The 14,112-nt window shown below is 42.4% G+C and overlaps 1 protein-coding gene across 1 annotated transcript; it reads left to right on the plus strand.

Moving 5' to 3' along the window:
- The first annotated feature begins 2,640 nt into the window (after positions 1 to 2,640).
- LOC101168687 (apoptosis regulator BAX) lies at positions 2,641 to 13,819 on the plus strand. Its single transcript, XM_004066802.4, has 6 exons — positions 2,641 to 2,965; positions 6,984 to 7,032; positions 8,067 to 8,228; positions 9,369 to 9,501; positions 9,869 to 9,973; positions 10,278 to 13,819. The coding sequence occupies exons 1-6, from the start codon at positions 2,656 to 2,658 to the stop codon at positions 10,374 to 10,376; spliced, it is 858 nt and encodes a 285-aa protein (XP_004066850.3). The 5' UTR covers positions 2,641 to 2,655; the 3' UTR covers positions 10,377 to 13,819.
- The last annotated feature ends 293 nt before the right edge of the window (positions 13,820 to 14,112 follow it).

Raw genomic sequence — 14,112 nt, forward strand, 5'->3', positions numbered from 1 at the left:
TTATCAGTCACATCAGATAAATACATAGATTGAGAAATCCAATTTTTATTTTTAATAATATCTTTTGATTGTAAATTACATGTAATATTTTCTGCTAAATTGGGTCCTATATTTACAAAAAATGAATTGAATTCATTTGCCATGTCCTCTTGCTTTTTAATGACCACATTGTCTTTAAGGAAGAAGTGAGGTAGTTCCATTGATCCTGACTTATTTCCTATGACCTTATTCAGAATATTCCACGTAGCCTTTAAGTTATGTTTATTTTCATGCAGAATCCTATGATAATATTTCTTTTCAGCTTGTCTCAATACATTTGTTAACTTGTTTTTGTAAACCTTATAACGTTTTTCAGCTGCTGCTGTTCTTAAGTTTAAAAAGTCCTTATAGAGTTTGTTTTTCTTTTTACAAGCATTCTGTAGGCCCTTTGTTATCCAGGGTTTTCTTTTATTTTTAGATTTAGGTCTACTTAGAACTTCTGGACAATGTCTATTGTAAAGATCTAAATAACATTTCAGAAAAGCCTCATATGCACCATTTACATCATCTGTATAAATAATAAATAATATTAACTAGCACAACGCAGAAAGCAACCGGTTACACTTAAACTCTGTCCATATAACCTAACCTGACAGAATCAAATTTAAAAGGATTTATGATAGAGTAACAAGCAAACATATGTTTTCTATACAACTGTAATTGTCACTTTAAACAGTTATAATAAATAAATATTGAGTAATTTAACATTAAGGAGTAATAACTTGCCATGGACTAATAACTTGGGGGTTTCATTTATGAACAATTACATTAAATCTACACCAATTTGTTTGTAATTTTATTATTTATAAATCAGCCACGTTTTCCATGATCAGAACACAGCAGATTCATAAATAGTCTTCGTAAAATGTTCATACTTATTATGTTTTTACTTTGACAAAGAGGTGTCATTCTCCGCCTTAAATAGAAGTAGTTCGCCTCCAGACCAGGTGGTGGCGGTAATGCGCCACTTTGTTTTCGTGTCAGGCGCCTTATGAACAACACCCGAAAAAGAAAAGCAGTGAGCATGGTTGTCCGAATTGCTTTGAAAATTGAGAGAACTGTGTAGAGAACTATATAGTGCCGCACTATATAAGGTTTTAGTAGTTAGGGATTAGGACACAGCCTATATTTTCAAAAGTATCGGCTCACCCATCCAAATGATCAAAATCAGGTGTTCTAATCACTTGGTCTGGCACAGGTGCATGCACTGTTTTTACAAACATTTGTGATAGAATGGGCCGCTCGCTCTCAGGAGTTTAGCGAATTCCAGCGTGGAACTGTCATAGGATACCACCTGGGCAACAAATCCAGTGGTGAAATTCCCTCGCTCCTAAATATTCCACAACTGCAACTGTCAGCTCTATCAGAACAAAATGGAAGAGTTTGGGAACAACATCAACTCAGCGACAAGTAGTAGACCACGTAAACTGATGGAGAGGGCTAAGCGGATGTTGAAACGCAAAGAGGTCACAGACTTTCTGCACAGTCAGTTGCTACAAAGCTCCAAACTTCATGTGACCTTCAGATAAGCCCAAGTACAGTAGGCAGAGAGCTTCATGGAATGGGGTGCCATGGCCGAGCAGCTGTTTTTTCAAATATTTACAGGCCTCCATACATTTTCTTTCTTAATATATTGTGTCGAGGTGCATCGTAAGCTAGCTCTCATTAGCTAATGCCTAGTCTCCCACAAACACGAGAAAAGGAAAGATGATGGGAGGCCTATAGGGGGGGGGCTTGGAAGTAGTTTTTACTTGTAAGATATGCCAGGCCTTTAACGGTGACGCCAGGGACAAAAAGGTTAAAGAAGATTGGGTTCACTGTGGGCCCTGTGATGCCTGGTCCCACGAGAAAATTCCTGAGGACATCGGAATTTGGGAGGACAAAGGCTTCATCTGCCAGGACTGTCTTTGAAAACCTTTTGACCAAGAGTAACGTAGTTGTTCAATTATTGAGGTTTAGTTTTTATAAGCTTTGAACACGTTCGTAATTAGGCCTATATTACTGTGTTATTGTTATAGCGTCAGGCCTTTGTTTGTATTTTTTTAATTTAATGACTTTAATTGTAATGTTGCTCTTAAATATAATTGATTTTATTATGAAACATGACTGTTTCACCTTTAGTGGCTCATTTTTGCTGATCAGTGGGACCATTTTACCTGAATGTGGCACATCTCAAAATGCGGGAAAGTTGATATTTCAACAGCCGAGGAGTTTCATCAATAATATTTTATCCCATAAATTAAACACAGAAACTTCAGCTTCCCAAGCGATTAACCAAAGGGTGGCCCAATTTACCGGATGTCACTATAATAATGATAATAATAATAATAATAATCACAATTAAAAAACGTAAGTAAATAGAACGCATTCCTTCTGTTCTGCTCAGAGTGAAAGTGTGAACTGTCCCCCACCTGTTGCAGGTTCGGGTAAGTTCTGCCCATCGGAGGCTTGAAGAGAAGTTCTGATGAGGAATTCTGGTCATTTGAGAAGCAGAAGGGGTGACGTCACAATCAGGAAAAAAATACCTCCAGCTTCAGCTCTGCATGTGCAGACTTATAACCACAGAGGGGAACATTAGATACATTTGAACATATGCAACATGATTCCATCAAAAGGATGGCGCGCGCGCCGCCCGGTTTCCGGTTAAGGTGTGCGTGTCTGAGACGCTGCAGATCAAGGCTGGCCCCGCTGGCCCTGCCCCGCCGCGGCCCGGCCCGGCCCCGCTGGTCCTCACGGGACTTCCGCGTTCAACTAAAAACGCTCGACATTAGCCGCGGACACCGCGTCTTCCACGGCGGCTTTACTGAACCGGACTCTAAAGTTGGAGGCAGAAGTCGGACTTCTCCGTCATCTGGGTCCATGGCTGACGGCGGGGGGGAGGACAGGGCGGAGGGCGCGGAGCCGCGGGGCGCCGAGGGCGGGGAAGGTGAGTGGACCGGCTCCGCTCGCAGACCAATGCCGGCCTTCGAGGGAACACACTAGTTCAGGAAACTCTGGGAACTTCAACGTTCCTCGCGGGTTTTTCCTCTAGAAGTCAGCGGTTGGTTCTGTTTCGAACGAGGGTCTGAGTCTGTTCCCGCCCGTCCGTTCCATTCCAGTCCAGGCTCGGAACCACACAAGCGGAAGACGGCACAGACAGGCGGGGCTCGTTTTAGCCGAAACGTTCGAAGAGGATTCATGACGTCATGTTCCGTGAAAAGCCGCTATAATCTGCCTCTAAAAAGCGGGGCAGGAGGCTGATCCAATAACATTATCGATCACGTCTAGGGCCCTAAGCCATGACATCAGTGACGTCATCACCGGGACAGCATGGCGACGTTAGCGCGTGCAGCTCAAGGACTCAGGGTCCACTTACTTTTCTTTAGGTTGTAACGTACAGCAGTTTCGGTTTCAGTGGATTTCAGTCAGTGCTGTGCCAATGTGTAGAACATGGCGTTCTTTTGCTGTTGGACTTAAGAATGAGTGGGACTTCAATGACCAATTTTCTGACAAATACTGTACTTTTGGAAATTACAAAGATTTGAAATGCTTGAACCAGAGAACCACAAAGGAGGGGTCAAAGGTCATCATGTCATTCTGGGGCCTTAGGTTAACTTTTTTCGTTTGAGAGTGCACATGCAGCAGAAACATCCACACACACTCTCTTTTCTCCATCTTTGAAAAAAAACACCCTGAGGACAAAAACAACGTTTTAGTGCACACATTGGTGTGACATTCTGAAGAAAAGTATGAGATTAACTGGCCCTGAACTGTTTTTCTGGCTGAAGTGTGTTTCAAAGTTTCAATGAAACAAAGTCATTTCAAACCTGAAAGCCTTTCCTGATACAGCTGTACCCTCACGGGGATCAAACACACAACCTGCTTAATGCCAGCTCTGAGTTCTGCCCGCTGAACCACAGCCTCTTCATCCGTCCATTTTCAGAACCCACTGATTACCTTTCAGGGTCACAGGGTTGCTGGAGTCCATTCCAACTACTGTCGGGTGAAGGTAGGGTACACCCTGCCAGGTCACCAGTTTGCTGCATTGCCACACAACTACAGACCGAGGGTCAATTTAGAAAGACCATTGACTGTGAATGAGGACTGGACTGAGTGATCCCTAACACTTCAAACAGAAAGTATCTGGTGGCTCCAAGAAGCCAAAATCCAATAGAGGTCTAGAGAGAAATTACTCGGTCATGAAACATCTTCTTAATAATCCCTTTTTTCCATGTTTTTTTTCTGTAGCAGAAGTTATTCAAGTTAAAAAGAAGTTCTTTAAGTTATGAACTGACCAATCAGAGGCCTCAATAAAGGTAAATGGTTTTGTGTCGAACATTCAAAGTGTTTGATTGACAGATGCTCCTGAGCCGCTTTCAGTGGAAGGTGTGCGGCCTTCTAGAAATGTAGACTCAGACCGACACGGACCAATCGCAGCTTACTGAGGACATTGGTTCGTGGAAAAATGGCTACTGAGTTGACTTCATTTCGTTGGAACCAGAAGCAAGTTCTTTTCTTTGTGTGACATCACACTCGCTCGGTCCAGTTCGTTTATACAGTCATTGAGAGACCAAATAACATATGAAGCATGTTTTGGACTGTGGGAGGAAACGCACGCATGCACAAGGAAAACATGCAAACTCCACTCTGAAAGGACCTGGTCAGGATTCAAACCAGGGCCTTTTCGCTGTGAGGCGTGAGCGCCAACCACTGCGCCACTGACAGATAAGATGGGGTGATGGCTGAGAGTTTAACAGAAGTGTTTGCTCATCGCAACACGCAGTCACATAGGAAATAAAGGACTATAAAAAAAAGTTGACATTTGCGTAAATCCATTTCTTTCAGTGAGATGATGCTAATCCTGATGCATCTTTTAGTTTCACGAGTTCTCCACCTGGTGAGGGTCCTGCGCAGTATCTTAGCTGTTCTGGCACTTTGCTGGACGGGGATGTTTGAGGTTCTTCCACGGATCTGCTCCAGCCACTCCTATAGTTTCGTGGATACTGCTCTGACTTGTCCGATCACCACGGACACCACTGTCAACTTCACCTGTTCAGAATCATTCAGCTCGGATTTATTTATTTTTCCGTGTTCTCGGCTGCACTTCAGAGATGGAGCTGATATGTTTCACTTTTGTTATTGCTCCGAGGCGTTTTACGTATCACTTCCTGAGACAATTGGAGCAGTTTGTTGTTGGGGAGTAGACTAAAATACCCGCCGGCAGATGCAAGCGTCTCACGACTCATTATTGTTAGTTTGCAGAGACTGAAAAGACTTTGGGTTAGAGGTACCATCATCTTTGTCCCGGCCTGTTTCCTTAGTTTGATATTTAACATAATGAATTTAAATAACAATTTAGAAGGAATATTGGAACTTCTCCTTACAGGCAGAAGAAAATTCCTTTGTGTCTGGCACCAGATACGTTTTTGGTATGCACTAGAAACTGGTTCTTGAAATTCCGATTCTTTAACGTCAGAGCTTTGTTTTGTTTTCAAATCAGTTCAAAAGAAAAACGTCTCTGGAGTTTACTTGGTGTTAAAATTAGACAACTACAGCTTCAGAAAAACAACATGACCTAACTAGTGACTGTATATGAGAACTGGACTGAGCAACCTCTCTCCCCTCCCAAACAGGAAGTACCCACTGGTTCTTAGATGCCAAAATCCAATAGACTTCTATAGAGAAATAAACAGCTGTTACTCAGTCCTTTTACTGGTCAGAAGAACCCACAAGATGGCACAAATTAAGGAGGCATCTAAAGGAAATGGCCAAGCCACCCCCCCCCCCCCCCAATGTGGAGGAGCAGAGGCTCCTCCCAGTTTCTCCCAGCCACACTGAAGGAACCTGTAAACATCCAAAATACCTTTGTGGTTCAGGCCACTTGTTGAAATCACTTGTTTGAACCACACAAGGTCCTCCATGTTTTTAAATAGATGGACTTATTTAGTTCTGATCCATTTGGCTTCATGTATATCTTCCTGGTTCTTGTTCAAGTTGCTTCGGTGCTGCTTTTCTTCTTTTTATTTATTTTTCAAACTTGTCTTGTCCAACAGCTGAGCAAGCAGATCAGAGCTGAAGGCTTCTTGTGTTGGACAGATTTTACTGTTACAATAGAGGTTTATGGATCTTTAGACAAACGGTGTATATTTGTGTAAACCCATTTTGTGTTTGAGACTAAGCTTTATTTATAAAAAATATATTTATACGCATTCCTTGTTGGACCGGATGGGAAAAAAGAGAGTGGGATGTTAGGATGGGGAGATTGGGCCGGGGAGTTGATAAGACAGAGTCATAACATACAAGTGTCAGAAGTAATTTGCATGACTTAGTTCTCACATACACACACCAACAAATGAGGCTTTTCTTCTTAAGAAACTGATTTCTTCCTGTCATTCTTCCCAGTTAAATATTCATAATGTAGACTTCTATGCTCTTTAGTTTTTTCTGTTTCAAAATTTCAAGTTCTCATTTTGTCAAGTAAGAATTCATGGTTATACAAACAATTAAAGTTGTGATTCCAAACTGTATTTGACTCTTAAATGATTTTTGTTCATATTTAATGTGGCGTCACACAGCACAGGCAGCCTGGTCCTGCAGCAGTCATCTGTTGTTTTGGCCTAAATCTTCAGCAAGTTACCGGCTATGTTTGAGTATTTTTCTGACCTTTGACTTGTTATGCATCTTATGGCATCAGGAGAAGTTGATCTTTTTTTTTCAAAGGTTTAGCTTAAAAGGTCCAGGCTTTCCTCCCCTATACAGCATTTTGCTAAAAGATGTAACAGTTTCTTCAAATTGTGATCACTGTTAGAGTACTTAAGTAAAGTGCAGATGTAATATACAGTACAGACCAAAAGTTTGGACACACCTTCTCATTCAAAAGAATGGCAACGTGTGTCCAAACATTTGGTCTGTACTATATTCTTATTCACAGAACAAGTTATTGATCAATGATCTTTAATTTCCAGATGTTTTTGATGATCCCATCTTGGAGCAAGGAGCGGTGGTCCTCAGAGGGTAAGTCTCTCTGTCAGAACTTCTCTGAAAACACAATATCTTACTCCACATTTGTTTCTGATCTGCCGCCGGTTCGAGTCCTGACAGCTCCGCTCAGTTCTTCAGTCTGTCACTGCTGGTTTTCACAGCAGGGGTCCACATGTGGGTCGGTCTTAAAATGGGAATCCCAGAGTGAAAGCCTAAGATTAGTCAACCTGTTCAACCTAAGATTAGTCAACCTGTTCAACCTAAGATTAGTCAACCTGTTCAACCTAAGATTAGTCAACCTGTTCAACCTAACAGCTGAAGGTCTCTTTCTAAAAAGCACATTTATTTTATTTTTTGTGGCCCTAAAACTCCGTCGTACCTTACAAATACATACAATGATTTTTTGCATAGACATCTGGGAAATTTCTAGGGCTGTGGATTTTGGAATTGTAGATTTGGACATCGCTTAAAAATGGCGTACGCACTATATAGTGCACTACGTAGTGAGTAGTGAAGGAATACGGACACACTCGATACACCGTCATCTGCCACAAAAAAACAAAAAAGTACTAAATGTTTTCAGAATGTTTTAAAACTAAATTTCTTGTTGAAGCATTTCATTGTGAGCTTTTCAGAAACTGGGAGATAAAAAATTGTACACGGCCTTTGGCCCCGCTCAGACGGTCTGTGAAAATATAGTCTGACATTAAACCCGACAAAGGTTGGGGACCTATGAGCAGGTTTGGGCGTGTCCACATCCCGCAGGGCGGTGCTCATACCAGCAGGTGTCTCAGATTCCCTCATGGGTCAAAGTGAAGTTTTCTGCAGCCAGACTCTCATTCCTACTTTGGGATGTAGAGGAAGTCTTGCCACTACGTGTTGATTTCATAGTAGATGTCATGTTATTGGATGCCAAACCTCTTCATCTTAATTTAAAAAAACAAATCTTCAGCTGCAAATATATATACCTGAAAAGAAGATGACATCGATGATGCATAATGAAACATAAAAGCAGCTATAATATGATTAGTAATGACTTTGATGGCTAACCGCTGCACCTCTCACAGGTACGTGATTGAAAGGATAAACTTACAGGACCCTGATTTATACGTGTCGTCTGAGGATCTGGGAGGAAGTCCAAACGAACAAGAAGATCCACAAATCAAAGAAGTGGTGGAGCAGCTGCTCAAGATAGCAGATGACATCAACAGGAATGCTGTGCTACAGCAGTAAGTAGTTCAGTGTTTAGTTCCAAAAAAACTCCTCTGTCTGCAGCCAAAACTATTTTCTTGAATCATCAAACTGTTCTAGTAAAAAATGAAAGAACGGCAGTTCAAATTACTACTGAGCAATTCATAGAATTTAGAATTGCGATCAGTTGCATGATTTTCTGTGATTTAATTGTATTACTGACTGCGAAAGACCTAACTTGTTTGAAAGATGGTAACATTTATATGAACTTGACTCCTTTTTTTGATTAGAATTCAGGAACAGTCTCCCCACTTAAAAGACAGGCCTTTTTTTTTTTTTTACTGTTGGGTGAACTCCGCCTTCACCCAACAGTGGCAGGATAGGCTCCAGCAACCCTTTGACCCTCTAGACCAGTGGTCCCTAACCCCCGGGCGTCCGTGGGTCAGTTGGTACCGGGCCGCACAGAAAAAATAAAATAACTTACATGACTTTCGTTTTATTTATTTCGGAATCTGAAAGATATTTTATTGTGAAAAACCGCCCGATTCTCTGCTCCATCCGTCTATGTCACTCTTGACGCAGGCCAAGGCACTCGTCTCGGTCACGTGATAGGATACCGCTAAAATAAAACCCAGGAGCTAGCAAAATGAGTAAAAAACAAACGTCTTTGGAAAGTTTCTTTGCCAAGTGTCCAGCCAGGAGAAAGAAGGGGAACCTTCCACTTCTAAAAAAGAAAGCTACATTTAATAGACAGTACTTCTTTTTTACACCATGAGTGTGGGAAGGGGAGAGGATGATGACACCTGTGTGATGCACAATGACATGTGTGTCAAAATAAAAGCTCAGAGTTCGTCATGTCATGTCTCTGTTCCTACTTCACGTAGCGTTGCTAATAATCGTCCGCCACAGCCTAAAGACCGGTCCGTGAAAACTTTGTATGACGTCATACCGGTCGGTTCGCGGTGTTAAAACGGTTGGGGACCACTGCTCTAAGGGATTCAGCAGATTCAGACAATGGATGAACAATAAAACTGTCCATCCATCTTCCTTACCTCGTCTAATGCATCTCCTGAAACACACAGAACATGTTCCTGAAATCAGAATTTGAATGTGAGCTGAAACGAACATGAACCAAACTCACTTCAGCTCTCTCATCTTTGGTCTGTTTTTCTTGTCAGATTGATCAACCAGGCGTCTGGTAGCGGTGCACAGGACATCTTCATGGAAGTGGCCAGGAGCATCTTTGCTGATGGGATCAACTGGGGTCGAGTGGTGGCTCTCTTTCACCTGGCCTACAAATTCATATACAAGGTAAATGGGTGCAGGCATTTCAACATTTTACCTGGTTCTTGTATCAAGTCTTAAATGACAACGCACACATGCTATCTCAAGGTTTGTCCACAGACTATCAGCCTTTCTGAATGTTTTATTTTAAGAAGCGATAATTGCCTTGTAAAGACTTTTGTGCGGACATTTCTTGGGGGGCTCAAGATGATCTGGAATGAAGGAGGTTTCATTTTTTTTTAAAGATTAACAAGCAAAAAGGAAACTTAGATTTTGAAATTCACCAAATTTAAAGTTTGTGTCAAACCATTCTGTCAAATCAAATGTAAGTTTGACTGAGCAGAAAGCTGAGTAGCACAGAGTTTAGTTCAGATTCTCTTGTTCTATTTCAAAGGCACTGACCAGCAACCATCTAGAGACCATCAGAATGATAATCAGCTGGGTACTGCAAGTCATCAAAGAAGTGCTCTATCCCTGGCTGGTGCAGCAGGGAGGTTGGGTGAGTGACTCATGGCTAAAGGTGTGAAGCTCAGGTCTCAGAGTGCTGTTGTCCTGTTTTCCTTTACAGCTTCTTCTGCATTTGTAGTTACATACGTACATGTACCCCATTAGGGTTTGTGTGTTTTCAGCACTATAGGGTGCACCAAATTATAAGGCACACTGTCAATGAATGCTCCATTTTTTAATTGATATCACACATTGTGAAGAAGTAGCAGGACACTGGCCCTCTTGACCCAGAGTTTGACACATTTGACAAATGTCCTACAATTCTGCAGCTCCTCACCCTGCTGGTGTTTCCTCAGGTGGGCGTTATCCAACGTTTTTCACGCTGGAGAACATTGACCGTTGCAGCGTCAATAGTATTGCTTGCAGCCTTTGTTTACTACAGGAAGACGCGCTGAGACCATCAGACCCAACTTCAGAACCAGGACTGCCATCCCTGGTTCTGGGCACATGGAGGACATTAATGATCATCCTCTCCCAACCTGTGTCTCGTTCTCAAGAGGAACGTCAACCTCTCATCTCAGGTTTTCTACAACAAAAAGGTGGAATTGACCTAAAACTTGACATTTTTACTCCGCATTCACCAGCAGACCATTTGTGCCGTTTTGCAGCTGCCATGGGGGCTCCCAGTGGAAAGTTAACTCTGTCAGGGAGGGGTCTGGAGTTAAATAGACTTGAGTTGACTTTAAAAACATTGGCAGGAGAATTCTGCTGTCAATGTGTTATTGTAATCCTATTTGAAGTGTTTGTGGGGGGTTGGGGGGGGGGTGTTATCTCAGGTTTATCCCAGATCGGACCACTTTTATCTCAGTTTTAAAGGGAAACACCGTGAGCCAGTGACAAGGAGTCTAAGCAGCTAAATGTAGAGATATTTTACAAATGTGATGTATGACTAGAGTGTCTTTTAAATTCCTTTGTGGCGGGGTCCCGCCGAGAAAGGATGCAGAGGAGCCAAGGTGAGGAGGAACTGCCTCTGTTGCCGTCACTGTTGCTACACGCAGGGCCATGCAGCACACAGCACACACTGTCACTCCTCTCTTTCACCACCTGCAGTGCTCACCTTTAAATGGGATGCCACGCCCACGGAGCGTTGCTCTCCATTCCCTCCAGGTGGCACCACAGGTAGCAATCATTAAATACCAAAATACAACAATACACAAACAATAAAACCTGGTGTGGCCCCCCCTCGGCATCTGACGGTGCCACACCGTCACACCCTTCCTTTATTACTTAAATGAAAAGAAAATGTGCGTTCATTTTTTATTGACCAAAATGATTATTCAAAAAATGTCACATACAGCAAAATGTATTTCAACACATTTGTTCAAGAAATTCTGTCCAATGTGGTTCTTTTTATGTGTAGATAAGAGGACGATCCTCTGTTGGGAGAAGTCTTCTGCTGTGATCTCTGCTCTGGACTTTAACGTACAGAGTTTCAACACTAATGTCATTCATGCTAACATATTTATGCCTCCGGACGGTTAGGAAACGAATGTCTTGCCGCATTTTGCATGGGATGTCCTTCTCAGACGTGGACGTTGGTTCTCTACAGATGGTGACTGTTCCTGTAGAGCTGAGAGCAACTATCTGTTGATCATCCCTGATAAAATCACTATCAGAACACAGACAGCAATGTGGCCACCAGGCCCTGGTACAGCAATGCATTTGTATTTGGAATAGAAGTATTTTCAGCTCTAAATTCAGATTTTACAATTCTAACTTTGCAGGGAGAAGCTGTCAAAGTTAATAGGCGAATTCAGCAAAAGTGAAGTCAAAGGGTTGTTGCTTCGTCTCGACCTTTCTGAGCTTTAATAGCTAAGATGTTTACCAGGAAATGCCTTATCACCAAATCACATCATTGTGACGATTATTGGCACTTTATTTATCAGTATAGAGGGGGAGTATGCAGATCAGTAGCAGTTTCCGCTTTCAGTGTCCGTCTGAGGGATATTTCTGTTTTTTTACCAGGATATAGTTCGGTTTTTAAAGACTACTCCACAACTGCTGTTATTGTCCTTTTGTTTTTCAAGACGTCATTACAAAGTGAGCATTTGCAGCAATGTTTTTAGCCTTCAGTTTGTCATTGGGGCCTTTGTGGAGAACCAGAGGCTCATGGGAGACGGCTTTTAATATTTACATGTGTTCAGTAGTAATCTCTGAAAGTTTAACGAGTATTTTATAGCCGAGATCCTGGTTTGTTTCACAAATTACTTCATGACTTCTTTATCATGAATAGACATGTTTTGCTTGTTTTTTCATTTTAATTCTGAATCTCTTTAATAAAGTTATCTCTATTTAAATGTGAACAGGTGTTTGTATGCGAACAGGTTCCTGTCCAAGGACTTGGTTATCGTTACTCTTCTGTAATTTTATACAAACTTTTATTGATAAAATAATTATTTTGAATTTGACAAAAGTAATAAATAAAACAGTTTTTAAAATCAGCCAATAAGATTCAAATGTTTCTTTTTGAATTGATGCTCAACAGAACAATCCATCCATCCATTTTCTTTACCCGCTGGACCCCTTTCGTGGTCCCGGGGCGGCCGGAGCCCAACCTGGCTACTGTTGGTGACGGTTGCCAGCCTGTTGCAGGGTCATGCACTCACACCGAGGGACAGTTTAGCGAGGAGAACATGCAAACTTCCCACAGAAAGTTCCAATTTTGGATTTGAACTGGGGCCTTCTCACTGTGGGGGGAAGGTGCTAACCACTGCTCCACCATGCAGCCCTCAACAGAATAATAACTGTAAAGAGTTCAACAGACTGGTATCAAAAGGTGTTTCTTAAATTTAGTCGCACAGCCTTTTGTGGCAATCATTGCAAGTAATTTCTTTTATGGACCACAGAACTGGTTATATTTTCCCAGGCCGACCTTTATGATGCGGAAGCTGTAGAAAGGACACCTGTCCACAGAATCGGACCATCAAACTGTCCAACATGGAAAAGACCAAAGAGCTTTCAGTGGATTTTAGGGAGAAGATTGTAGACCCGGACTGGACTATAAAGCCATCAGCAAGATGCTGAAGGTTATGGTGAATACTGTTGGTGTCATTGGGCCAAAATACAAGAACATGACCCTCAATCCACCTTTAGGTCTGGGGTCCAAACCAGATCCACCTTTAGGTCTGGGGTCCAAACCAGATCTGACCTGGTGGGGTTTCAATGATCATGAGATCTGTGAGAAATCGGCCTAAAATAACACGGCAGGAGTTAGTTGATGATCTCAAAGCAGCTGGAACCACAGTCAGAGAAAGGCATGGGTGATTCTTTACACTGCAATGGTTTAACATCTTCTAACATCGTTTAATCAGACCCCCCCCCCCCCCCCCGAGGTGTCCTTGGCTCCAACAAAATAAGATATTCGCTTCCAGAGTGTGAAAGCCGATGTTGTGTTGAAGGCTGATGCTGCTTCTCACACCCCCCCTTGACCTCAGCATCACCCCCCCCCCTGTGAACACTGCCTGAGACGCGCTCTGCAGCTGCGCTCAGAGTGTATCACAGAGGGTCCGCAGCCCCCTCCTCGTGTACTGTGTTGTCGTGTGAATATGTGGTTCTGTGTTTAAACTGTGTAGTTTTTTTTTCTTGTATCAACACATTAGAACAGACAGTGTTGAGATATGACTTTTTTTTGTCACCAATGCCCCCCACCCTCCCCATTCGTAACCCATCTGCACCCATCCTAGTAAGGCAGCGCATTTATTGCTGCAGCCTCAGTCAACTCTGAACTGTATATGTGTATTTGTTGTATGTCTGATCTTGTTCAGGTTGTACTGGAAAGTGATTTCTGTGTGTCAGTGTAAAAGCTGTGCTAACGACAATAAACTGATTCTGATTCTGAGATACCCCTGCTTAAGAAGGCGCACGTGCAGACCTGAAGTTTGAACACCTTCATGATTTTGGCCGCCTTTACACTGCAAGATTCAAGTGACCCAATTCCGATTTTTTCCTCTCATGCGGCACAGATCGGATATGACCGATGAATGTGTAAGCAGGACAAAAGCGCATGGATTCCGTTTTTCTCAGATCGGATACAGGCCTCTCTCGTATGTGGAAATAAATCGGAAACGAATCGGATACGTGCATCTGCGTGTGCCATGTAAGCAGACACATCGGATATTCCCCAGTAAAGTC

This window comes from Oryzias latipes, chromosome 3 (assembly GCF_002234675.1).
Source record: "Oryzias latipes chromosome 3, ASM223467v1".
In the NCBI taxonomy this organism is placed as follows: domain Eukaryota; kingdom Metazoa; phylum Chordata; class Actinopteri; order Beloniformes; family Adrianichthyidae; genus Oryzias; species Oryzias latipes.